This window comes from Ursus americanus, chromosome 6, assembly GCF_024610735.1.
Source record: "Ursus americanus isolate L20-20 chromosome 6, mUrsAme1.1.p, whole genome shotgun sequence".
Classification (NCBI taxonomy): Eukaryota; Metazoa; Chordata; class Mammalia; order Carnivora; family Ursidae; genus Ursus; species Ursus americanus.
In genome coordinates, this window is record NC_142132.1 from 6,284,021 (window position 1) to 6,311,944 (window position 27,924).

The 27,924-nt window shown below is 47.5% G+C and overlaps 1 protein-coding gene across 1 annotated transcript in view; it reads left to right on the forward strand.

Annotated features, from left to right (window-relative positions):
* Nucleotides 1-27,924, forward strand: part of ADAM12 (ADAM metallopeptidase domain 12) — a 333,867-nt gene that overhangs the window by 245,520 nt on the left and 60,423 nt on the right. The window contains exons 7-11 of the mRNA XM_045809515.2: nt 2,450-2,515; nt 3,592-3,663; nt 8,040-8,209; nt 10,593-10,677; nt 15,604-15,752. Of these exons, the coding sequence (XP_045665471.2) occupies nt 2,450-2,515; nt 3,592-3,663; nt 8,040-8,209; nt 10,593-10,677; nt 15,604-15,752 (542 nt within the window). The remainder of the gene's footprint in view (nt 1-2,449; nt 2,516-3,591; nt 3,664-8,039; nt 8,210-10,592; nt 10,678-15,603; nt 15,753-27,924) is intronic.

Here is a 27,924-nt window from a genome sequence, read left to right on the forward strand (position 1 = left end):
TCTGGCCTGGATGAGGGAGGAGGTATGATGAGCATTTATTGAAACCCTGATCTCAGCTTGCTTTTCTGACTTGGGTTGGATTGGGTTAATTCCCCCGTGCCAGAGTTCTTGCTGCAGCTTGTCAGGGGATATTCTGTCTCTGGGAACTTGGCTGTGATGTCTTTGAGAGGCCCGGGAACTGGTTCCCTCTTGAGCAAGACTCACAGAATGCCCCAGTCTCCACCTTGGAATGGACCCTGCTGGGCCATTCTCAGAGGCTAATGTTCCTATCTGTTTGGGGAAGGGCTTTTGCTCATAACCCCAAAAATGAAAATTCAATCAAGCCACCAGTTTCAAATGTTGCTTTGCATATCAAAAATTTTAAATATGATTTTTTTTTTTAACCGGATAGCCCAGATAGGTCGAAGTCATGTGGAGGTAATTTAAGCCTCTCTGTGTACTGCTGATGGAAGAATGAAAGTTCGCGGCCATGAGCTGGCCCCTCCCCCATGGCTTTTTATTATTATGTGGTTAGGCTTCTCTCTGAGCTTGCATTTCTTTGAATTCATGAGAAAATTTGGACTTCTCTGAAAACTGCAGAGACAGGAAAATTGTGTTCATGTGTTTGTTTTCATTATCTGGAATTGTGTATTTTCTAAAGGATGATCCAGGGCCACTTGGAAACATCCCCCGGTCATTTACTCCACCCCTTCGTGGTCTGAAAGGTGTAAACGTCTAAACAGCCAGGGCCCTTTCTGCGGGTTTTGCAAGGGGAGATTAATTAGGGTTTTTTCTGCCCCAGAGCTGTATATTCTTTTGTGTGATCAGCTGAATCTGTTCGTGGTTAATCGGAAAGTTGGAGGGGGCGGGAAACAGAGAGACATCTGCTCCTTTCGCACCTCAAAAAGGAAAAGGGGCAAGACCTTCACCCCTCCCAAAGGTGGCTCACTCTGGGGATACCCGTGAGTACACTGGGGTTCATCTTTTTTCCTTTATGAGCACATTGTTATCACCAGGAAACACGCCTGTAGCACGTAGTCGCCAAGCTTGACTTCTTTTTTTTCTCATAACGTAAAAGTATGAGAAATCATACCTTTCCTGGTGCTTTGTTTTTCCCTTCTCCATAAGGTTTCCAGATTTCTTGAGGGATCCCTAAATTCATGAATCAGCACAGCTGGGCGGCGAGCAGGAACACTGCTATGATACAAACACTTTTCTTGTAAAAATCTATTTGGAAGATCCCGGACTGATGGGGATTTGTTTTATAAAAGATGTTTCCCTCAGGATTATGTGACGGGAAGGCTGATTCAAGGCGCGCCTTGGTCGTTTTCGCCTTTGTCTGAACGCGTGGTTAGAGCACGAGAGTTTCAAACGTGGAGCCGCGTCCTTAAGGCAGGCACCAGCCCCTCGGCTGCAAGGACCAAGCCCACCTCAGCCCCCGGGTCCTCCCACCGCATTTTATTGCAGAAACAGGCGGCTTTGTTTTTTGTTTTTAATGTTTGCTTTTTGAGACCACCCTCCATGAATTGCCCTTTTTCTCCTAAAAAACGCCCTGGGGATTCCCCTAGTAATTCATGGAAGAGTGCAAATGGTTTCTGAGGAAACTTGATTAAAATGTGACCCACTTGAGACTTTATTTCAGAGGCCCTTCTGCATCTTCTCCCTCCCTACCCCTTGATGTAGTTTCCTTATTCTTCTCAACTGTTTCACTCCCCACCCCCCAGTGCCGTGCACCACAGCATATAGTTCAGTCTTTTTGTTTTTTCTCAACACTCTTTCTTTCGAGTCTGTCTCGTTTGTTCCTTTCTGGTTTTACTCCTAGCACCTTCTCTTCACCCGACTCTGTTCCATTTATCAGTTTGGCTGTTCCCTGTTCTCCAGACCACTGCTGTCCTTTGCTTCTAACTAGATTTTTATGTGACCAGCCCCAAGAAATAAGCTGCCTGAGGAGGACTATTTAACGTTTCCCCAGAACAGTCATGCAGTGGCTGCTCAAAATATCTTCTCTTTCACTCTTCTCAGATCCCAGCACTGGACCGTAAAGGTGAAAGCAACACACAGGAAACACTTGAGCCCCGTCATCTTCTATAGGGATCTTCATCTGTGCTACGCGTAGCCACAAACGCACAGCCGTCAGCCGGCTCCTGTTCCAGAGAGTGCTTTGGTTTTGTTTATGTGCCTGTTTCATTTAATAACGATCTTGACTCATTCTGATCCCACCGTCCGTGATTCAACAGGCAGGCTGGACTCCTTTTTAAGGATTTCCCATATGGAAATGGAAACCAGTCACCCATGTGGAGTAGGTTTAACAGAGGTCGTTGGGGTAGAGGGAACAGAGGTGATGCTGCTGGTGGTGGTGGTGAGGCTAGGCTCCCCTTAGGCCAAGTGCTTAGGTGCAGAGATATAGGCAATGTTCTGGGATCCCTGGCAAAGTGTGAAGGGAAATTAAATCCGTGTTTACTTTTGGCAGCATAAAAGAGAGACCCTCAAGATGACCAAGTACGTAGAGCTGGTTATCGTAGCGGACAACCGGGAGGTAAGAACGTTTCCAAACTTCTCGCTATACTTGGTTAAAAAAAAAAATACAGGGAAAAGAAAATATTTAGCACGTTATTACTTGCTCTGATTAACTTCATTTTCTATGAGCCCTTAAAAGCATTGCAAACAACCCATTGAGAAAAGTGGTTTTCTGGCATTAATGAGCATAAAATGTTGCAAATGTATCTGATATTACAAAATAAAAGCCAGGACTGCAGGAAAAGCAGAGCTACTCACTAGCTAAGCTCTCCAAAAGGAGTTATTTGGAGGAAATGGCAGACGGTTTTAGAATGTATTCAAACATATTTGGGGGAAAAGTTTGGTTTAGAATTGTCCGATACGTCCCGACCCAAAATGAGTGGAAGAATCCAGGCTGCAGGGACACAGCAGACAAACCGTACCTTCTGAAATCTGCTTTGATGCTACGTTAGTTTTCTCTTCAATTAGTTTCCAGTTGCTGTTTTTAGACGATCTTCTCTGCATTCATTCCTTGCCTCCACTCCAAGTTATGAATGAGGCGACTTTCACTCGTGAACTCACCCGACACCTATGAATGAAACCAGCTTGACAGTTGCTCAGAGAACCGTTCCCAAGCAGGAAGGTCAGATAAGAGGGGAGAAGGGGAGCTCATTAACTTTTCTCCCTTCTCCTCTGCACTGTTTGACTTGGTGCCATGAGCTTCTATTACTTTTACTGTTTAATTTTTAAAAACAAATATAAAGGAAATTTCTGAGGAAGTTAAAATCAAGTTGATGATATGAAAAATGGCTTTGGACTGCCTTCTCGTTGTCTGTTTTCTCTGCCAAAACATGTCACGGCCTCCATCATTTATGAGGCTGGAAAAATTGCAGAAGTTACTGTCTTATGAGCACTTGGCTTGGGCAAATTTCAGGGAGTTTCAGAAAGTCCCCAGACGGGGAAAGTACTCGTCAGGATGGGAACTCGTTTCACTGTAAACCGTGCAGGGTCCCAGGTGGTTTGTGAAGCCCAAGACGTCACGTTCCCAGGAGCTGGGAAGATGAGATTTGATTGATACCCTTGCTGTTATTAATGCTGACGTTTAAATTTATTCAGTTTCAGAGGCAAGGAAAAGATCTGGAAAAAGTTAAGCAGCGATTAATAGAGATCGCTAATCACGTTGACAAGGTAAGTTCTTTTTCGGGTAATTAAACCACTCAAAGCATGTAAATGTTTAGAAACGAGGTGGAGGGCATGAAGCACACCTCGTCTGACTTGGCAGGGAGACCCGGTTCTGGTGCTGGGCTGGAACTCCGACTTCTCCTTCCTCTGAGTGCAGAATTCGCGGCCTGGAACAGCTCCGGGAGATGCGAACCCACGCACGCTGTCTGGACCGCGGTGGCCTTGGGGTGGATCTCCCTCCAGGCTCTCTTCTGGCCGGAGTCCCAGTGTGAGGGGGTCTCAGGCTCCCCAGTTAGAGCCAGAACCCCAATAGGATGCACCTGACCCCCTGGAGAACTCCCAAGGGGGCTTTTTGCCAGGTCTCCCTGGGTTGTGTCCCCAGTCCCCCTGACGGCAGGCTGCCATTTATAAGTAACACACGGGCTCCACGGTCCTGAGACACAGGAATTGGCTTTCAGTTCAATCAGCTGTTGGAAAATGGCTCACCGAGAATGAGGAGGTTGGGAGCTCACCCCTGGCAAAGGTGGTCCAGACCTGGAGGAAACCCCAGAAGTCTGGTCTCATCCTGGGGGTAGGAGCCCAGCAACACTCTTTACACTACTGTTCACAAGGAGAGGGTGAACCTGTCTGAACACCTGCCCGAGTGCAGCACACCTGCACAACGGAGCCATCAAGCTGTCTGGGGCTGACGGCTGTCCATCTCAAACAGGGCTTCTCACACCTGCCCGTGCGTTGGTGTTGCCTAGAAGCTTTCAAAGGCATTGCTGCCCAGGTGTCCTGGCAATCGGGGGGCTGTTAATAACTCGCACTGGTAATTAAAGAACTGTAAACCTCAGAAGAGACCTGACGGACTCCGCAGAGTTTGCCCGCCTGGCTGTTTTTGTGTTTCCGGCCAGGAGAGAGCTGAATCCCCGAGCACGCATATGCGGCCACCCCCAGTAGACCCTGAAGACCGTGCTGGGGGTACCCAGGCCCCTCCAGATGCTCTGTGCATCCAAGTCCAGTAACTGATGAGCCCCAGGCCCTGGCAGGTGTTCAGAAGTTCAGCTTTGCATCTCTCCAAGGGGAAATGTCTCCGCCCCAAGACAATGACTTCCAGTGGCAACTTCCTCATTTGAAGAAATCTTGGCTCTCCTTGGCCATTCTAAATGAATAACCGCTTGGCTGGCTGGGTTGGCCTGAAGGGGAGAGGGAGAAGAACATCCCAGACTGAAAGACCAGGAAGTCATTGAGTACAAAGGTGACATTCTGAAGCGTCCAAGAAATGCCCCCTGCAAGTAAAACACAGAAAGCATGTCTGACGCTCATAGCTGGAGGCTAAGCCTGTGCCCTGGAACTGAGGAGCCCTCCCCAGGTCCTGATTCACCTGCAGGACGGAGCACTGGAGGTGTGTGATCGCCCAAGTTTTGCCTCTTTAACCTTTCACCTCCTACCTGTCTCCCACTTCGTATCCATGAAGAAGTTAGCACCAGGGGCAGATCCGCCGCCACAGACCTGTGACCTACTTCTGAAAGGGCTCATCTTCCACACATTTAATTTCTTCGAGTATTTTGCCGCCTGTGGGAGTCTTCGTTCCTCCTCTCCTGAGCTGGTTGCCCGAAGGGTGCAGGTTCTCATGTCAGACCCCACGGGGTCTGCTCTTTCACCCCACCCATTTTTTCAGATCCACTTCTTCCAGAAGGCTTCCTTGAGCCCTTGGCACAGCACCCTGTGAACTTCCTGTTTGCACCCTTTCTTGGTAGTTCACTCTGTTGGAATGAACTGTCCCAATGGCTAAGTGTCCCCAGCTTTGAGCCTCTTGCTGACCTCTGAGCATTTGGGAACCAAGGGCAAGGGCATCCTAATCCTTGTTCTCGGTGCCATGCCAAGCCTAGCATACAACAAGAGTCGAGCAAATGCCTGTTCGCTGCCGTGTTCATGGGTCAGTCGAGGCCACCTCTCTCGGACTGCACCCGCCCACATTCTGGGGTGCATGGGCCAGGCTGGCAGCTGCCAGGCTCCCATCCAGTTTCTCTCTGGGCCTGGGGTCACAGCAGGTCCTCTTGGAAGGGAGTCTGAGCACTTCCCCAGGAGTGGCTGTGCTACTTGGTGGTTTAAGACCTGGGTGCCAGGGCCAGGCTGCCTGCGTCCACATCCCAGCCACGCCAGTGACACCTCGAGAGGCTCCCCGATCCCTCCATAGCTCAACGTCCCTGACGGTGAAGTGGGGATCATGCTAGTTCTTGGCCTCATTGAGCTGTGGTGCAGACGAACAGGGCTGCAGACTGGAAAGTCCTCAGCACTGTGCCTCGGACGTAGGAAACGCTCACTGAGTGTTTGCTGAGGTTATTGTTATCAGCCATCAGCAGCCTGGGAAGAACACCACCAACGAGCAGGACAGGGATTGTGCCTGATGACTCGGCGGGGGTAGCTGGCCTGACCGGTGCTCAGGGGCGCCAGTTGGGAGAGGAAGGACCGTGTGTTACATAGGTCGTGTGAAGTCTGTTGTGAGGATGTGACCCGAGAGAACTAAAAGACGGCAATTATGACCCATCATTATAGGAAAAGCTCCTTGGCTGGCAAGCACCAGAGCTAGCTCTGAGGAACCGTGGCAGTGCTTTACAGACCTGAGTTACCCCTTCCACAGAGCCCCTGTCGGAGGCAGACACGGTGTCCCCTTCACGGATGACCCCCCCCCCGAAGCCTACACGGGGCATGTGGCTCTGAGGTTAGGGCTTAGCAAGCTGGTGTGGACGTCAGTACTGGAGCTCCGACGCTTCTGTCTCCTGATCAATGTCACCTCTGTGCCTACACAGTGGAAAGTGTGGTCTCCGGGTCAAAGGGCAGCAGCCAGACACAGGCAGTCAGAGTTCCCGAAGAGTCCAGGAACTTCATTCTGCCTGGGAAGCCGGAGCTAGGAGCTTGCAAGTCCATACCACAGACCAAGCAATTCTTGATTTAAAAGAAGCGTTTGCGGGGCACCTGGGTGGCTCAGTCGTTAAGCATCTGCCTTCTGCTCAGGGCGTAATCCTGGAGTTCTGGGATCGAGCCCCACATCAGGCTCTTCCGCTGGTTGCGCTGGGGAAGTAATGAGCCTGCCTCCTGTGGCTCAGAACGGGGCTCAGATGCTCCGACTTGCAGAATGTACCACCCGCTAGGTCACCACATGGGAATGGGGCTTAACCATCCAATGCAGAGCCTCTGTGACTTTTGTGACTTGTTAGCCCCAGATGCATGTAGCATAAAAATGGGACCTGCTCACATCTGGAGCTTGACTTTGGCTGCTACCATCAGCCACATCTTTCTCCTGGGCTACCTGGAGTATCAGAAAATGAGGACTTTCCATTGTGTACCCCCTCACACACCATGGGCACTGGAAGATTTTACAGCCAGCCAGGTGACCCCATGTCCTCACCCTCCGGGCCCTGAGCACAGAGCCTTCTCCTTGTCGTAGCTCACATGGCGGGCAGCAAGGTAGTTAGAGGCAATGGGTGGTTCCTCCCTCTGCCCTGACCAGTCATCATGTCCCGGACCAGACTATCCCTTAGCCATTAGAAGAGCTGCTCTTCCTACCTCTGCCCCAGGATGATCTGCTTGTGGAGAAAGGGTTGTAGGTTGAAGTCAGGATTATATAAAGACAGGAGACAGAATGGCAATGAGAAGAAGCTTTGGTAGTATACCTGAGGCTTGATTTCACAAGCCTATAAAAAAGGAACTTCCTTTAGCAGATCCTTCCTGTGATGCTGCTGGTGAGCTAACTTCTGGCTGTGAGGAAGATGGTCATTAATGTTCCAGAAGAAGGGTTCTGCATATGCCTGTATTATTCTGAAAGATATGGACTTCTGCATTGAATTAAAACCTTCTAGGTTGATTGTAAGTGACAGAACGTGATAGCGTCAGCCAAGTCTGAGTCTTTGCTGAAAAATTAACACAGATTCATTTTCAGTAACTCATAGGTAGAACATTTTGCTTAAAAGGAACAAATTATTGTCTTCGGCAGAGTGTCTGAAAGATCCTAATGCCCTCATTGTTTTCCCTGCGTAGTTATGAACGGGCAGTCTTTAGGCGTAACGTAACTTCTTTAGCGAGAGTACACATCTCTACGCACATTTCAGATCACCAGTGAACCATGTGAAATGTGTGCTTCCATACAAATAAGGGCAGACATCAGAAAGCCTATTAACTTTGGCATCTAACCCGTCAACAACATTGAAAACCCAGTTAACATATCACTTTGCGTCCGACCCTGAAAATATTTCTTAAATTCTAACGCCACAGGAACAAGGGAGCACAGAGATATTTTTCTCACCAATGTCAGTGAAGTTCAAAGCACGCAAATATGTTCTACCCTGCATTTTAAGCTCTCGTGAATGTGGTCCCCAGAGGGTGCCTGTCTTCCTCAGTTTTACAGACCACTGAACATTCGGATAGTGCTGGTGGGCGTGGAGGTGTGGAATGACATCGACAAATGCTCTATAAGTCAGGACCCGTTCACAAGCCTCCATGAATTTCTGGATTGGAGAAAGATGAAGCTTCTACCTCGCAAATCTCATGACAATGCCCAGCTTATCAGGTACGGAGGGGGGGGCGTGGGAGGGGGGGTCTTTGTCTCTCCTTTGCTTAAAGAAACAGCGACCTCAGCAGCCCCCTCTCCTCTCAGCTTCATCAGGCATTCCCCAAAGCTGCACACTGACTTGTACAGGGGTGTTTCCCAGCCCACATCAGTGGGACATGCGCCATCCTGAGCGAATTGGGAGCCTATTGGGAAAGTCTCCCTTTGAACCCCTGAGGAAACCTATCCCTCTAAGAGATGTCTTATTTTCTTTCTCCATCACCTGGATGTTTTCCTCTATGCAAATTTTCCTAATCTTCGTCTTGATATAAAATTGTCCTCAGTAGGCTATTTAAAAAAAAAAGCTCATTTTCTTTCATTATTAGTGAAAAATGTTTATGCAAGATGTGACAATGATGCATTAGGATGATTATTACCAGATGCCTGGAGAAAGGAAATATTCATTCTTCCTCCTGTGTCGCTATGACTCCGGTTTTCTAGATCAGAGGACCCTGGCGGTCTGCATTCTTTCAGTCGGTGTGTACTGAGCACCAGTCAGGAAGCAAGTAGGGTTTAGGTGCTTCGAACATAGCGATGACCAGCACTATAAGCCTCCCCGCTCTCAGGGGTCCCCCGTCGCTGGGAGAATGCAACAGTAGCACTAAGTGTCCTGCAGATAATGAAATGAGGGAGAGCACAGCTATAACATAACAATAGAGTGGGAAGATATTCAGACACCTTTATATTTAAAAGAAAAAAAATTCTTATCATAATCTTAATGGGTAAGGAGTAGATTTTTCTCAAAGTGACAACATTTTTATTAAGACACTTGAACAGTTTATGCTGTTATTATGTTCTCACGCAGCTTCATTTCACTGAATTGAAAGCTCTGGGGTCGGAGACTTTTTTCTTTGGCAAATTATATTTAGTTTCTTAAAAATTTATAGAAATATGGGGCGCCTGGTGGCTCAGTCTGTCAAGCATCTGCCTTCGGCTCAGGTCATGATCTCAGGGTCCTGGGATGAAGCCGTGCTCCCTGCTCAGGGGGGAGTCTGCTTCTCCTTCTCCCTCTGCCCCTCCCCCTGCTTGTGTGCTCTCTCTCTCTCTCTCAAATAAATAAAATCTTTTAAAAAATTACAGAAAGTTAAAAACCATTCTAATTCCACCCTCACTTTAGAAAATGCCTACCTATGAACTAAGGCTATTAGCAATCCCTGATAATTTACTTTGGCCGTTTTCAGAGGGTTGTTTGTTTTTTTTCCCCGCCTGGGATATTTGTGGTTGCCTCCTATTTTATGCATTGATTAATTCTGAACTACTCAGAGCACATTTTAGATATTTCGAGTCAGAGTATTTTCTTTTAATTTTTTTTCCCAAATGGAGTCTGTCCAACTTGAACATCTGGAAATAAATTAGCCTCTTATATAAAGTTATTATCTATATACATATATAACTGTATCTGTTAAAGTGGTCTATATAGATGTAAAACTAAAATCTGTAACCCCAAGTACTATACATATGAGTATGACAGGATGGATGGATGCATGCATACATACACAGATAAGGTTCCATATATACTTACTCCCTTTTGTCCAGTTGAACACTGTCAGAATAACTTCTCAGTGTCTGCCTAATCTATGTATGTACATAGCCAAGATAACATGAGTAAGTCATTTAAGAGAGATTCCCTTAAAGGAGATTCAACGAATATGAACAATGTTTAATTTTTAATGCATGAGGGTCGAATTTACAGCACTTCAATTAAACAGGGCTTCACGTCATTAGACTCATTGATCAGGTCAAGAATCCACAAAGGGAAAAGCCTGCATCTCAGCCACAACCTCCCCTACTGGAACCTTCCTCCCGGGGTGGGTGCTTATTCTACACTGGCCCCAGAGGAGCAATCATTTTTCTGCCGACCTCATTTTTGCCAGCTACGTTAGCAAGACACTTTGAAGAGTTTGGGTTTCTGGCCTGATTGTAATGTTACACAGGCAAGCAAAATTCAGCTACAACAGAAGGTCTAGTAAACCGCCACGTGCATTTCATTTAGTTACTAGTGATTCTCTGTGACTCTTCTCAGCACTTCCATCAGCAGATGGTGTCTCAAAAGAGCAGCTCCCTCCAATCTGTAGAAAATAGGCAGGATACAACTCATAAGTACAAAGGTCATGACTGATCACGGTCTGAGTCTTGCAAACAAAAATCTGAAAGGATTATGGGGCCACATGCAAAATACATTTGAAAGGAACTAAGGATACAAATCGCCTGTAAACAGGCCCCACGTGGCTGTGTTCATTTTTGCACGTGCCCTTGCCCTTGTTGGAATGCGACGAATTTCAAATGTTTGGAAATGTCCTCATTCTATATGAATTTAAGAAAGCTTTTTTTTTTCATTTCCCAGTGGGGTGTATTTCCAAGGGACCACCATCGGCATGGCACCAATCATGAGCATGTGCACGGCAGAGCAGTCGGGAGGGATCGTCATGGTAAGTCAGGGGCACCAAGGAGCCGATGGCAACGTCCCACCCATTTCCCCGCGTTTCTCCAGACAGCTTCTACTTTTACTGGACTTTGTAAAATTAGGCCATTTTCTTTCATGCTTCTTATATGTAATTCTACCTTTTTCTAGCCCTATTTCTAGTCTTCTATACCCCATAATATTTTAGGTACTGTTTATTTAAAACACACACACGCACACACATCAAGTCATCCCAGGCAAGGTGAGCGTGTCAAAAAAGCTCAGTGGAAGCCTAACTGCCCCTTTTAAGGAGAAAAAGTTTCAACCGGGGTGTTGGTCAAAGCATTCCAAGCCAGGATGCCCTCCAGCCTTGAGATGAGCCAGGCACTGGGGTTGTCCTCGTCACTCAGTTTCTTAGATGGACTGTGGTCTCACCAGACATGACTACCAGAATGATTTTCTGATGGTTCTGCCTCCAAGCCCAACAGCCGAAAGTCTGAGGTTTGTAACTATTTACCCCTGCAGATGCTGATCTAGTTCCTAGCCGGGGTCCAATTTGTCTTCATAATAGCATTAATCTTGGAAGGCGGTTACCTAGGCCTATTGCTTTATAAGGATAATTTTGTCATTATGGGCTCTACATATGTGTAGAGGGAACAAAACTGGAAGAATAGTTGGGACTTGTTTCTTATGAATTTAAGAGGGGAATAGCTTTGATACACTGCCCAACCAGGGACTCCAGCTCCATTCCATCAGTTAAAGAAAAGGTTTCACCACATGCTGGCACCGTCCCTGCTCTGCAAATGCAGTGTCCCTTTTGCACCAGCCCTCAGACAGGGAGTATTCTCAGAGACCACTCTGACATCTCCATTAAACAAATAGAACGTCGCCCTTCTAGGAAACCAGGATTTCCTCCACATTTTTTTCCAAACAGAACATTTCTGAATACCCCGTTGTATTAAGGAGCAGAAGGAGTAATGTTCTGCTGACTATTATTTTCCCTCCACATAGTGCCTGACCTAATCTTCCTAGTGCGTATACGCAACAAATGTTTTCCTCTTCTCTGATTAGTGTTGGTAACTCACATAAACATGCACTAAAACATACAAGCTGGAGTGGCCGTTTGGGCGGATCCTACCCCCTCTGGATTTCTGGCTTGAACGAGCTACCCTCTGGTTTCCTTTGAACTTACAAGCCCTGCACGTGATCCCCGCTATGGAAGTCATTGGAAAAACTGGTTTTTGTTGGTGCCAGGTTAATTTCAAGTCAGATCCTGACTGTATTTTTACAGAACAGCCTGTAAAATTTTAAGAGGGAATAATTTTCTGTTTCATGGTTCCATGGTCAGTTGCTACTGGCTTTGCCACTTAAAATGGATGTAAATATTTTTAAGAGCTAAGACTGAAATCTTCATAAATATGGCAGGTTCTTCTGTTTGGGGTGTTTAAACATTTTTATAACCATTCTGATCATATTAAGTGGGCTTTCTTCAGTTCGTATCCCTCATTCTGTTTCCATACACGCACTTGATCAAGATTCCGTCTTTAAAAGCATAGAGAAAAGGCTATTTTTTTAAATGGATGAAAATGAATGTGGGAAAGGTAAGGAAATACGTGTACTGCGTGGTAATCAAGTCAAGTCCAAAGTTCATCAGCAGGAAATATGTTTGACCAACTTGGCAGCAGTTAGACACATCCTTTGTCTACTCCACATAGGAGAGAAGCATCTAGCAGGACAAAAGTCTACAGCCCCTTTAATTCTATAAAATTCATGAGATAAATGAGATCAATATCCTGACAACTTCTAAACGAACTTTCTCCTATTGTGTCCCTACAATTAAATTCATGGGTGTTCCTCGTGACCATGTCCCACTGAAGGACTCACAGGTCTAAGAGGAAGGAAATCATGTAGCAAGGAAGCAGGAATCCCAATCAAATTGAAAAGATGAGTTCCGCTCCTGGTTCTCTGTTTTTTTTTAAGATGGAGCAAGTCTTTGCTTTCGTAACTGAAAGCCACGCCCTTGTATCTAACTGGACTAGAACAACCTTGGTTTGGGGATAATGCCATAAATAAAGAAGTAGGGTTTTCTTTTCTTATTACAAATGTAAACTGTTTATCAGGGTCTCTTGAAAGATAGTCTGTTCGTAATCACCTATCCGTGAAAGAATGTAAAACAACTTGGCAATTAAAAACAAACCCAAGATATTCAGTGATACAAAAAAATCAAAGAATAACTTTTAAAGGACAAAGTCCTTGAATTATGTGCCAAAGCATGCTAACTTCAGCCCTCCACATTCTTAGGTTGGCTACATTCTCTTTGCCAACCTGTGTTATTCTTGAGAATTGATTTCCTGAAACATATTTGTGAAGCTTCCTACAACAGGAAACTGTAAAATCTAAACAAAGTAATTTATTAGGAATTTCATCTATTCTAAGAATAACTTGGTCCCTTGATGTGCTGTTCTCTTCTGAGACTTAGGGCTAGAGAGAGAGTCAGCTACATCTATACCTAGGAACAGCCTATATACTCTTTTATGAACGTGCCTTTAGAAGAGGCCCCACAAAGATTATCTGTGTCAGGAATGATGCTTTCTCCAAAACCCAGTGTCACTGTTTCCTGGAAGTTTCTTGGAAAACCTCTTATCTCTTTCCTGTGTAGCACAAAGCAGTATTTGAATAAGGTACCTTCATTGCTCTATAGTGGGCAGGCCTTTTCAGAAATATCACCGATGGCCGCAACTCTATGGTCAGCTAATCTTTGACAAAGCAGGAAAGAATATCCAATGGAAAAAAAGACAGTCTCCTCAACAAATGGTGTTGGGAAAACTGGACAGCAACATGCAGAAGAATGAAACCGGACCACTTTCTTACACCATACACAAAAATAGACTCAGAATGGATGAAAGACCTAAATGGGAGATAGGAATCCATCAAAATCCTAGAGAACACAGACAGCAACCTCTGTGACCTCAGCCGTCACAATGTCTTACTCAACACACCTCCAGAAGCAAGGGAAACAAAAGCAAAAATGAACTACTGGGACTTCACCAGGATGAAAACCTTCCACACAACGAAGGAAACAATCAACAAAACTGAAAGGCAACCTATATATATGCAAATGACCTATCAGATAGAGGGCTAGTATCCAAAATCTGTTAAGAACTAACCAAACTCAACATTCCCAAAACAAATAATCCAGTTAAGAGATGGAGAGAAGACATGAACAGACATTTCTCCAAAGAAAACATACAAATGGCTAACAGACACTTGAAAAAAAAGCTTAGCATCACTCATCATCAGGAAGATACAAATCAAAACCACAATGAGATACTGCCTCACACCTGTCAGAACAGGTGTTGGTGAGGATGCGGAGACAGGGGAACCCTCTTACACTGTTGGTGGGAATGCAAGCTGGTACCGCCACTCTGGCAAACACTATGGAGGTTCCTCAAAAAGTTAAAATAGAGCTACCCTATGACCAGCAATTTACTACTAGGTATTTATCCAAAGGATACAAAAACAGTGATTCGAAGTGGCACATGCACCCCAATGTTTATAGCAGTACTATCAACACTAGCCAAGTTATGCAAAGAGCCCAAACGTCCATCAACTAATGAACAGAAAAAGAAGTGGTATATATATATAGAGAGAGAGAGAGAGACAGACACAGACACACACACACACACACACACACACACAATGGGATATTACTCGGCCATCAGAAAGAATGAAATCTTGCCATTTGCAATGACATGGATGGAACTAGAGTGTACTATGCTAAGTGAAATAAGTCAGTCAGAGAAAGACAAATATCAGATGATCTCACTCATATGTAGAATTTAAGAAACAAAACAGATGAACAAAGGAGAAAGGAAGGAAAAATAAAATAAGATCAAAAGAGAGACTCTTCACTGTAGGGAACAAACTGAGGGCTGCTGGAGGGGAGGTGGGTGGGGAGAAGGGCTAAACAGGTGATGGGCATTAAGGCGGGCACTTGATGTAATGAACACTGCATGTTATGTGTAAGTGATGAATCACTAAATTCTCCTGAAACCAAGAAAAAAAAAACAAAACACTGATGGGCACAATCCCTTCCAATCACATTGAGTAATTAATTTTAGTTTGTTAAAGTTAAGTAACAATATTTTAATAATTAGTATTTAATAATTAAGTAATAACATTTTAAATAACAATAATCTCTAATGTCTATTTAGCCAAACCATCCATGCAGTTTATTAAGTTAGGGGTGGCCACGCAATGCTCGCTGAATGGAGAGACCACCTTCCGAAACCCATGAAAGCGTTGAGGGAACCCCCAGCAGCAACAATCAGAGAATCAGGGTGCTTCTACGCATCTCCAAAACCACTTGACAAAACAAGGAGCCAGCAAGAGTGAAGCATAACTGGACTACGACCTTAATTCACTGAGTCTTCAAACAGATTACTCAAGGTGGCTAGCTTTTTTGGTAAATTATTGTGAATTTTCCAAGTATCCTTCTCTACCAAGTAGACAGGAGGGGCGTGCTCGGTAGGCCCTGGTCAGGTCTTATTTAGAATCTCACAAAGTACGCTTCCCCCTCCCAAATTTTCATCAGCCCCATCTCCATCCAGGATAAAATGGTACTTTTTTTGACCCACCCAGGCGCCCCAAGAAAGATGTTTTATAAGCAATTGCAGGAAAGAATGGAGATGATTGCCTTGAGCATTTCACGGAAAGACATAAGGAGTCCTGCGTGTGTTCATGATGAATGCGCTCCTCTGTAGAAGACACCCTGAGCCGGTTTCATAAAATAGGTCACATCTCTTATTTACGTTTGAACCAAATAACGGGGCTCTATATTTGTTCCTTATAGGGGATTGGATTCGGTCAATGGTGGGAGACAGAGGTGGACAGGGGCTGGGGAAAAGGCCAAGGAGAGGTGAACTATACATTGTGCTCTTGTGCTTGCTTTGAGGACCATTCAGACAGCCCCCTTGGTGCCGCTGTGACCCTGGCACATGAGCTGGGCCACAACTTCGGGATGAACCACGACACACTGGAGCGAGGCTGTGGCTGTAGCGTGGCTGCCGACAAAGGAGGCTGCATCATGAACCCTTCCACCGGGCAAGTACCCACATTCCAGCCGTTTTCAGAATTGCCACAGGTTGAATTGCATGTTGGGAAACTGCTAAGCAAAAATCTCCCTGGTTTTTTGGCCAGACCACCCATGGAAACTTCCAGAAGGAAAACCCTTTCCAAGTAGCCAGAGTGGACTGCACTCCTCTGAAGGGTGGGTCATAGGCAACCAGACTGCAATGCCTCAGGGCAGGAGGACTGACCTCTTCCCTGAGAAGTGGCGGGTGGGGAGGGGTAGACGCTGTCTTTGTTTAGAAATTGCAAATTATCCTACAATTTGAGCACCTGTTTTCTATTTGAGCCTACAGCTCCAGAGTGCCCCCCCTCCAGCCAAGGGCCAGGAAAACTCACTGGGCAAAGGGGCAGGGTTAGATGGGTCACATGGCCTTCAGAGGGTGCTGGCTGGGGAGTGTTTCTTCCCTCGGGGTTGACCTGACGGCCTGTGTATCTGAAATGCATCAGTAGTGGGGGGAGGGGTGTTCTGCAGCGTCCCCTCCTCTGAAGCACCACCTTATCGGATCTGAGAGGTTTAAATGAAGTGACTTCTCTGTGTCAGTAAATCACGCTGTTCTTCCCTTTGGAACGCCTTTCTGAAACTCTAGACTCGGTTCGCCCAGGGGAAAAGGAAGACAGGTTCATTAAGGGAGCATTCAAATGAGGTGGAAAGAGATGCCACGAGGAGTGACTGCGTACAGGTTCTGATGAGATCCTGATGCCTCCCAGGGCCCATCCCAAACCAGAGCGCTGTGCTAATGTGGGGAGACTCTCATTAGGAAAGAAGAACACTCACTTGTTACAGTCTTCTTTTTTATACCTGAGTGAGACCTTCCCAACACTTCTCTTCATGGCACTTCCCAGGTGAGGCCTGCTCTCTGGGTTTGCTGGAAGGAAATGTTGGAGCAGGAGGCAAGTACTGGCTGCAGCCCAAAGACCGGCCTCTGTGAAGACCTGCTGGCAAGGGGCCAGTCCTGGGGGGGCGGGGGCACCTGCTGGAGGTGTAAAGCGATGGATTGTTACAAAATGTGGCTATACTTTTGCAAGGAATAGCATTGGGGGGCTCCTCTCAAATGGCTCCTAGGGCATCACGTTGTCTTTGAAACAAAGACTGGGCAGAGGGGCACAGCTCGCATCCTAGACGTTGTCATGCCTGAGAGCTGTTCTCGAGGCACCTCATTGTCCCTTTATTGGCAAGTGACTGCTTGTCTTCCTTGCCACCATTAGCACAGAGCCTTTGGAGGGCATCTTTTTTTTGCTCCTAATTCTGTCTTAAGCACGATTCGTAGGAGTGACAAAGACCTAGTAGAGGGATTTGCTCTGAGTCTGTGATTACTGAAGCCAGGAACCGGAGCCCAAAGTGAGAGTATCTTAGGCCAACACCAACAGGAAAAGAAATAGTATAAAACTCTAGATACTAACCAGGGAGCTCCCCAAAGGGAGGCAGGCTACTCTGAGAAAGTGTGTGCTCCTTGTCATTTAAACTATCCAGGCAGAAGCAAGATAACTATTTGGGAGGCATTGGGGGCAAAGAATTCCTTCTGAGGGTATGAGGTTGGGCCAGGGGCCTGTAGGTGTCTTCTTTTTCCAATATCCTACCAGGCCAGACAGAGCCCAGCATCACCGGCCAGCATGCCGTGTGAATCTCAGAATATGAGGCTGGTAGGAAGTTAACACACAACTGAGCAGTGTTCATGCTTTCTCATTCTTGAGGAACTCAAAGTGGCTACAGAAAATTCACTTCTTAATTTCCCTGCCTATCAAATAGACACAAACACATCAGCTTGCATGCCTCTGGAAGTGGTTCCCAATGACTAACATCGTGAATGTTTTGGAACTCTTGATAAAATTGGCAAATGGAAGACAAGATTGGGAGCACTAGAGTAGGGTTGAAGAGCCCTGGGAGCCCCTATTCTGACACCAATTGTTTTGGGTAATACAGGCAAAGGAGTAACCCCTCTGGTCTTAACCATTCTTCGTCAAGAAAATGAGTGAGTTTGTCTTTTTCCTTCCTTCCTTCCGTCCATCTATCCGTCCACTGAATCATATTCATTCTATCTACCCATCCATCTATCCATCTATTTATTCATTGATCATTCCTGTCATCCATCCATCTACCCATCCTTTCATCAGATCATCTATACATCCACCCATCCTGCGACTTATTTGTTCACACGGTCAACACATTTTTTTGAGCCCTGTGCTTATTTCGGGAGCACACAGATGCGGGAGACCCCACAGCTCTAGGAATTACGTGATTCTCAAGGTACAACAGCAAGACCTACTTCCTGACACTCCCCATAATTTTGTGTAAAGCCCTTCGAATTGGAAAGTCTTCATGGCAGTGTTTAAGGATATGAGCCAAATTACCCTGGAGATATTTGAAAATCATAGGTAGAAGTGGTATTGTTACGAGCTCAGCAAATCATTTCAAAGGTGGTTTTTTTTTTTTCCCCTTACCAGGGGTTTGCTAATAGCCTTTACTTGATTTATACCTTATTAGCAATTTCTAAGTTTTCTCTTTTGCTGAGCTTGTGCTTTTGCGTAAATCTTTTCTATTTGGTTCTCATTTATGATCCCACATTCCTGTCCAGAGAGTGGTGTTTTTAATTTTCTCAGATGGAAAGAAACTTCCTAAGCAAGTGGGTGAATTAATCACAAAGGCCCACAGTGAAGGGGAGGTCAGGCCGCCCAGGCAACCCTCAGCCATCCATCACCCATTGTAGAACTTCCAGGCTGCTTTTAATCTGCAGTATTATCCCCACGTGGTCTCCCTCTTACTTCATAGGGTCCCCTCGAGAGCGGCAGAGTGGATTAAATGAGATCACATGTCTTTGTAAATTGTAAATCACTCCGCAAATACACGGCAGCACGATTACTGTTATTATTTAGCTGGCGGGGCCTAAATCGTTGAGGGCCTCTTCCAGAATCCCTGCTCGGAGTTGCTGGAAAGCACCTCAAGCGCCACGAAACAGTCACCGAGCAACGCGCCCACAGCCTCTGCGTGAACGGCTAGTAGTAGGCTGGCCGTCGGCCCAACGCCAGCCTCCCTCCTGACTCCCTCCGCACTCCTGATGCGGGAACGAGCCGCAGACGTGCAAAGGGTTACTCAAGCCTGGCCTCAAATGGGACTCCCAAAGAGGTGAATCATGACTGCTTTCATGATATTCAGGTCTCCCCGAGTCAAAAGAACCAAAATTGCGAATGGTGGCAAGGGGGAAAGCACAGCCCGTAGTATGCCTTGTGTTCTCTTTATCAAGACTTTCCATACTCCTAACTCCGCGACATTCACCACCTGCCGGTCATTGACAAACGGGACTCAAAACCTGGGGAGAACGTGCCAGCGTGCGCTCCCGCTTAAACGCGGCGTCGTGACGTCAGCGGCAGCTGGCAGGAACGGTCGGAGGGCGCTCCCTATAGGTCGTACCGTTAGTTACCGCAAGGCCCGGGGCGCGGGAGAGCGCGTGTTTTCCGTCTTCGCATAGTTCACACCAAGACCTGCCTTGGAAATCGGTCTTTAGCAAAAGCGGTATCTGGGGATTGGTGCGGGAGTTTAGCCTCCGTGAGTCCACTCGTTAATGAGCTGCGTGGAGCATGTGGGCTGAAAGGGTTGAGGACGAAGCGTGCCACATTTATGGGAGTAAGAAAAATGTGAATAGTTTGAACACGTTTGGAAAAGGATATTCAGCATAATTATAAATGTCACTTCCCAGAGTGGACCCGAAAAAAAGCAGTATTGGCATTCAAAAAGTACTCTCGGGGCTTCCTTTATTTTTTGCGAGAAATTTTCTGTTAGAGCTGGAGGAAAGGAATCTCCATGGGGTGGGGGGGAATGCACCAGAGTCTGGGACACACGCTAACCCAGCTGCCGCAAGATCTCACGTGCTCTCATAGATGTCAGGGTGACAGCCAGGAACAGGACAGACATTCTTCTTGCCTCCGGGAACTTGCACTTTCTGGGGGAAGACAGACTTGAAAAACAGTACTTTGAAAATCGCAGGTTAGGGGCGCCTGGGTAGCGCAGTCGTTAAAGCGTCTGCCTTCGGCTCAGGGCGTGATCCTGGCGATCTGGGATCGAGTCCCACATCAGGCTCTTCCGCTATGAGCCTGCTTCTTCCTCTCCCACTCCCCCTGCTGTGTTCCCTCTCTCGCTGGCTGTCTCTCTGTCACATAAATAAATAAAATCTTTAAAAAAAAAAAAAAAAGAAAATCGCAGGTTAAAGAGGAGTGCTTTGAAGGACACAGAGGAAGAGGATGGAAAGGAAAGACGATGGGCGAGGGGCCCCACCTTAATTAGGGCTTTAGGGAGGAGCTCTCTTGGAGGTGACCTTTAAGTGAAGACCAAAAGGAGGGGCTGGTCGGAGAGCCTGCAGGAATGGGGGAGGCCGGGGGCTTGGGCGGAAGGGACATGGCTGTGCTGATGGGAGGCCAGAGGTTTGTCAGGGCTGCGCCAGCATAGGGGTGGGGCCTGGAAGCACAGGGTGCTGGTGCTACTGGAGAGAAAGGGGGTTGGGAGGAGCCAGACCACGCAAAGCCCAGTCCACCAAGTAGGAACGCAGTTTTGTCCCCGGCGCAGTGAGAAGTCCTTGGAGGGTTTAGGCAGGGCAGTAATCTGATCTGACTTAACCTTTCAAGCTTTCTTCCCTTCTAAGATCACCAGCATCTGAGTTAGGATAGCTTGCCAAGCTAAGGGGGTTTTGTCAATTTTAAAAAGGCAGGGTGTGCTTCTTGTAAAAAAAAAAAAAAAAAAAAAAAAAAAAAAGTCAAAGCAATGGACTCTAAATTCTAGTTTTATTTTCGTGTGATTAATAGGCATTTGGAATTCAAGGAGAAGGGTCCTGCTTCAGCACGCCAGGCGGCACGTCCCACCCCCCACACACACACCCTTGCCTCTCCGGACTTGCACACTTGATGTACAAAGTGCTATTCTGTTTAGGGTTTCACTCTGCTGTTCTTACAGTAAGCGTCCTTCAAGGACTCGACTTCAAAGGGCCATGGAAGAGCCCTTTCACACTCCCTGTGTGTGTGTGTGTGTGTGTCTGTGTGTGTGTCTGAAAGGAATTACTGCATAGTTTTCATGCTGATGCTAAGATTAGGGGTTTGGAGCTGTTTGGGTTTTGTTTAGTCCAGACTGGCAAACAGCTCCTGAGCAAAGAATGCTCTGTGGCTGCCAACGGAGAGTGGAGAGCAGCATGTTGCATGCCCAGGATAACGTAGGCTAAGGAAATCGAATGAGGGTGACCCCTTGCTCTCCAGTGGTGTAAATAATTTACATTAAGCTGAGGTTGGACGTTCAGGAATAACATCTACTACTGGATCAAATAACCATGTTTAAGCAGAAAGCATTGCCATGCTACGTCCTCAAAAGTTTGCATAATTGGCTCATTCGATTCCATTTAATTCAATTCAGGAAACAGTCATTGCATACCTACTTGCTACACGGCTGTCTGGACGTGGAGCACGTCTGGATGGCCTCCACCCAGGTTCAGCCTTCTCTGATGAAAACTAAGAAGACATCAGGCCTGCCTCTGACTCAGGACTAGCCCGCTGCAGGAAATCGGGTTAGGCAACCAAGCATCGCAAAACCACTCATTGACTCAGCCAGTATTTTCTGTGCGCCTGTGTGCCAGGTCCTAGGGAGCAGAGAGCGGGCACAGACACAGAAGGCAGGAACCTTCTGGGAACTCATACTGTAGTGGGACGACAGGCAAGTAAACTGTGCTGATTACAAAGTACAACCTCAGGACACTGGGGACATTTTTGGTGCCATGAGGCTCCCTGCAGGGGCACCTAATCTAGTCTCTACAACGTCCTGGATTTCATAGCATCTCCCCTCTAAGTGTATGCCGCTGCAAGAGGAGACCATTTTAAACGTAACCGTTGTACCATTTCACAGTTAAAAACAATAACAACGATAATTCATTGTGAATGAGGAGCAAAAGATTGGAAGGGATGGTGGGCAGGGAAGGCATTCGTCCAGTCTGAACCCTAAAGAATTGAATGAGGTTAGGCAGGCTCTCCCCAAGAATTCCTAGCTCACATTACTGGACAACTGGATTTCTGTTTGAGGAGACCTCTATCTGAAAATGTGTTTCAAGGAACTAAAGTGAACTTTTCAGTGAAAGATTCCCCAGAGTTTGGGATGTGGTTGGGAATTGATAGAAATTGGATGTATTTGGAAGTCAGTACTCTTCGTAGAACTTGCATTCTTGGAGAACAGAGCAAAAATACACATAATTTTAACTCAGCCCCCTTTGAACTCTGAGGAACTGAGATCATGAAATACGTTTATCATAAGGGGATTTTATAAGAACCCGTTTGTGGGAGATCATTTTCACGTATTATCTCTTCATTTAAAGGTGATTAATTTTTTTTCTCAATGAAAGGTTTAAGAAACGCTTCACTTCATTCTTCAAAGTGTAGGGGGGGGAAATGGAAATCTTTATTCAAGGAGGGGACAAAATGAGGAGCTCCAGTAACATTAAAACACTGCTGCTCAGGATCAGTTTAATTATCCAGCCAGAGTAATTTCGTTGGCTACATCCCGACATTATCATAAGGGGGAAATGAACTGGCAGGAGAGATTCTTGAAAAGAGTTCAAGAGGGCGCACCAATATGGAGAATGTTGTTGTCCCTCTCTGTGTCATTAGCTGTTGCTCGCTGTAAAATACGGGAGCTTGTCTGCAATTAGCGCAGAGCCTCAGTACTGCCTCAAGTCATTGCCAAGGGCACAGTAGAATCCTCCTCCTCTCTTAAGCTGGACACAAAACAGAGAGGTCAAGCTGGGCAGATGGGTCGGCATGGCCCCTACTTCTTAAATATCCAATTTGGGGGAAATGCCCATAGGAAAACTTGACTTTGACCCAAGGGGATTGCATTCCAATATCCTAGTTCAACAGTAAACCTTGTGAGGTGGGTATGACGATGCCTGTTTTAAAGAGAAAAGAGCTGGAGCTCAGAAAGTTAAATGAACGGCCAGCATTTTCAAAACTACCCAACCGGAAGTCCCAGGACATAAGGCTGAGTCACCGGCATCTGTCCTGGGGTAATGGTCAGAGAAAACTGTGCTCAGCTTCCAGCTGGAGGCTTCCGGGGAGCTCCTTGCAGCCGGGCTGATGCATCAAGGCTAGGGATGAGTTGTGGGGAGCTGTGTCATTCAGCCTACCTCTGTGTTTTCCACATGGCCGTGGCCCCAGCCGTGTTGGGGTTTCGTGTGGGGACTGAAGCCTTCTCGGCACAGAGCAGTGTCCCTGGACGACTTCTGGGAGGCAGGCAAGCTGCCCCAATTTTAAACCATTTAGTTCTGCAAACTTCCTTCAACTTCTGTTACAACAGCAGAGAATTATTTCCTGTCATTGCTCGTTAATCCAGCATTTTATTTGTGGTAGAACATGTGTGAAAACATTATAGCTGAAATTCTGCCAGTGCTTCCCTCCCCCTCCCACACACACATACACACACCCATGGCTTCTTCCTCTCCCCAGGACATATGGCACGGAGGCTCCAGCGTGAGGTCAAGGGTAAACTTTTAGGCCTCTCTGCAACCAACAATATCCAGCAGAACCCACTTCAGGCTCCACTAGGTCAGAAATTTTGTGTGTCTTGTCCTTGCTGAGTCCCCAGCACCTAAAACAGTGCCTGGCACATAGGAAAATAAACACTTGAATGAAAGGATGGATGGATAGAAGGATGGGCTGGTGGATGAGTGGATAATGATGAATGGAATGACGGATGGATGGAGAGATGGAAGAAACAGTGGATGAATGGATAATTGTGAGTGGAAGGATGGACAGACAGACAATGGCTGGAAGAAAGGAAGGATCGGTCAGTGGATGAGTAGATAATGGGTGGAATGGTGGATGGACCGATGGATGGATGGATGGTGATTGCAGCACAATCAGATGTGTGCAGAGTGAGGCCACCTTTTGTATAATGACTAAATCTATGGAGAGAAGACTCGGAGACTGTTGTCTTTTATAATAAAAGCGAGAAATCCCAGGGAAGTAGGTGGTAAATAGGAGGCTGAGTCCATTACTTTTTTCATACAGACTCTGGAGATCAGGGTGACAGGAGCAATTGGCTTTCAAGAAGTAGAATCCTTCCTGAAGTGGCTTCTCCTGAAACCTTTGCTTAATTTAGCTGAAGTGGGAGGAAAGGGCTCAAAAATAAAAAATCTAAAAATAATGGTAAGGGTAAGGCCCTGTAGACTTCATAGACCACTCTCCAGTCTGCAAAGAACTTTCATATATCCTTTCTCATTTAATTGTGCCTACGAGAAGAGGGCAAACACAATCACCTCCAAACTGAGGTTTGGGGAGCCTAGCGGCCCCATAGCTAATTGGGATCAGACTCTAGATGTCAGCGCACAGCTTCTGGTTCTTGGCCCATTCCTCCATGCCTCCCCACGTGTGTCTGAGCAGGGGAGCTTTTGGTTCCGAATCATTGGGCGCAGGGGTGGAGGTTGGAGCCAGGGGCGAGCCCTTCAGCACCCCAATGGCAACCCCAGTGTCAGGAGCTCAGTGAGACAAAAACAGAACAAGAACTTGGAAACTTCAGTCCTGGTGGGCAGCTTGGAGGTATCTAGCATGACTACTTCCTCTATCATATTTGATTAAAAGCGTTTTCCCTGTTACAGACTCTCAGAGCCAACAGAAGCAACTGGCATAATCTATGCAGGCCTGTCTGCTGGGGCAGGGGGGCGAGAACAGGGTTACCTTGGGCATGCAAACCGTCCCTTACTCTCCTCTGGATCTGTCTGCATCGGCCAGAGCCCGGTCCCTGAGGAGCCCCATGCAGACACAGGGGCCTTTTCTTATAATGAAGCTGAGAAACTCATCTAAGACCCAGCCTCTGATGGGCCGCCCCCGCGCCCTTGAGCCCCCTGCCCTTCAGGCCTGGGTTCAAGAGGAAATAGCCGTCAGCACACTGAAGTGAGAGGTCTAATTTCTGGTAACATCCAGAGACCTCCCGTGTACCTCTCCACTGACCGGCGGAGCTCAGTTAGTATCTTTCTTTATTACAAAATCTAGGAAATTACATTTGTGCTTTAATTGGTTTCCAGGGAGGAGGAGCAGAGGTCAAAGTTCACATGTAAAAACATGAATTATAATGTGCCACAGATGGCTTCATTCTGAATCCCAGGTGTTTGCTATTAACAGTGGACACGTCCTACTGCGGCCGTTTTTTTGATCATCTGCTCCTGGCCTGGTGCTTTCCTTCGCCTTCTGCGGCCCATCTGGTAGGCCCACTGGGTCCGCGTTTGGCCCTAATGCAGTCACTTTCCGTTCTTGGAGCTGACAGCAGGAATTCCTTTCGGTCACCCTGCGTTTCGTTCTGGTGTGTGAACCAGTGTTCTCGGGGTCGTGCCCTGTGCCCCCACGGCAGGCTGCAGACTCAGGTCCACTTCTGCCACCCGCCCCCCCGCCAACCTCCCAGCAGAGTCACGCCGCTTTCCAGGTGAAAGTCCCCTTCCTCCGCCCTCAACTGCTTGGGGCCGGAACAGGCTCACAACCTCCCCCAGGTGCGTGCATTCTGGCCCGGGCTTGACCTCAGGTGTGCTGGATAAATCCCAAGACCCGGCCTTTGTTTCCCATAAAACCAGAGATATTCAGAGAGCTATTTGAAGGTATGCTTGGGGTAATGTGCGTGGTCTCGGGGTTTGCCCTGCCTCTACCTGACTCCCAGGAGCCCAGGCATCTGGACAGCTGCCCATTCACGGATGCTGATTCTCCCGGCTCAGTCGTCTGTGCCAGGTCATGCCTGGGACTGCCCTGAGGCCCCCGCCCTGGGAGTAACTTCTGGAAGCTGCTCCAAGAGGCCTCCTGACTGCCGTGGAAGCAACGTGGCTGCAGGCGCAGAACATGGGACTTCAGGTCAGAGAGCTGTTTGAGACCTGAGATAACTGTGCCGGATACATAACCTCTTGGAGCCTCAGGATCCCCACCTGCAAAATAGGGACGATGTAATCTGACTCACGGCAGTATGGGTGAGTGACCAGGGCCCCGCAGCTCCTGGCCCACAGCAGGGGCTCGCTGACCAATGCTAACTGCTGTTAATATCTATGCCCATTTTCCCTGACGTGCGGGCAAGAAGCACCTGCCAGGGGACGGCCTCCTCGAGCGGCACCTCCACCGTGCCAGGTGCCGGAGACCAGGCCGGTCCCAACAGCCCCGCCTTCCTGCTTGCACCTCCATTCCGCGATGCTGGTTGAGAGTGTTCAGTCCTGGGCCCGGCTGTGGGAAACCTAAAGATTTTTTTGAAGATGGCCCTAGAGTGGTTGATTGGAATCTTGACCACATAAGGTCCATCCCAACAGTGACATCCTGTACCCTCTCACTCTAAACTGGCTTCCGGCTCCACCAGGAAAAGAAGATGACGATCACGTGGAGTTTGTGCTCCTGGAGGGAGGAGGGACACGTAGAAGCCGCTCCGAACTGTAAACTAAGGAGTTGTTTTTGAAAAAGGTGTTGGGGCGAGTTGTGGAGCGAATGATAGAGTGAGTCACGAGGTGGTGTTCTCGGAGCACGGGGGCCAGGTGTGCTGGGTTTGGGGTCACGCTCCACCCGGAGCTCCGGGCCTGGCCTCAGCTGTGGAGGATGGGGCTGGAGGCCGACGGGGAGGGTGCTCACGTGACCCAAACTTTGGGAAGGACTGGGAAAGAGCTGCCGGGGTCTGCTGACAACGCGTCTGCGTGGCAGGTAAGAGGCGCCCAAATGTGTTTTTGGTTGTGTGGGTTGGTTGTTTCTGCTCCCAAGTCCCTGTTCCGGTGGAGCGAGAGAAACCCGGACCCTTCCATTCTGGACCTCGGTCTTTCTGCTCCTTTCACACCGTATGCGTGTTCAACTGAGCGATCGCTCTTAGCTGCCTGGTGGTCCCTTGGCCTCCTAGATCATCTTCCTCTCAAGCCGACATGGACTTGTGGTTTTACAGTTTCAAGTTTAAAGATTGCTACGTTGGGGCCACAATTATGATAAATCCCGCATCCTATCGAAATGTTTTTAAGGCCTTGAATGTACGAGGCACTCGCGGTCAGTAATTGGAAGTAGCCAAAGCAGCAACTCTAAAAAGAAATACACAGCTGCTTCTTATAAATACCGGCAGCTGGCATCTCACGGTGCTTGGAAATTCACCGGAGACTCGCCCCATTTTTGTCGGAGGCTCACTGATCCTGACCCATGGCATGTGAGGTAGTCGTTGTTATCCCATTCTGTAGATGTGAAAACTGAGGCTCGGTTTTAAAACGTGGCTTTAGTTTTGATAGATGGGGTGCTCAGACACCGTCTTCCCCTTTTCCACCTGCTCCGTGCAACTCGTGCAGGTAAAGAGCTCCCCTCCCCCCTCCAGGCCTGCTGAATCTGTCACTTCTGCCGTCAGGAGGAAATAAAACTCCACTTGAGTCTGCAAAAGAAATCAGTGGGAAGCAGAAGTCGGAAACCTATTTTCTAAAACTAGCTATGCCTTAATCATTTATCAGCTGTGGGAGAAGCGAGGCAGTGGTGGTGGTGGTTTTTCTTTTCCAATCGTTTTAAGCTAATCTGGAAGGCTTCCCATCCACCCCGGCTTCCTGCAACGCTGGCTTTTCCTGTCACACGTTTGTGTCAGCCCCAAGGTGCTCTCAGCAGCTGCGCAGGCCACTTCCCCTCCTTCCTCGGGTCACTTCCGTGTCTTTCCCACAGTCAGCACACAGACTGATGTCACCCCCAGAACTCGGAGCCGGGAACCCAGACTCTGGGACCCAACACACATTTATTAGAGGCGAGGGCGTCTCGGGAAACCTGGCGCACGGTCACCTACAGGCACCCTGCATCCAGCCTGGTCACACCTGCTTTCCCCGGCTGCCTCGCTTCCAACAAGAAAGGTCACTGTCTCCAGATAATACCCGGAGAGCTTTTACAAGGCAGACCACTCCTGACTTCTGTCTGGGCTGACAAATTGGCTTAGTGTGGTTCACCCCAAGAATATAGCCGGGAGTGCACGATAGGTGCCTGCAAGCAAAGAATTTTCTGACTGCAGATTTGTCAAAGTAAAAGTAACCCCTAATAATGTTTTACTTGGCAGCTTTGTGACGGCTAAAATATTAATCCGGGGCTGCTTTTACAGTGAGAAGCCGTAAGTGGCGTTCCTCTTTCGAAAAGTGGGTTTTGTGTTTTGCTTTTTTTTTTTTTT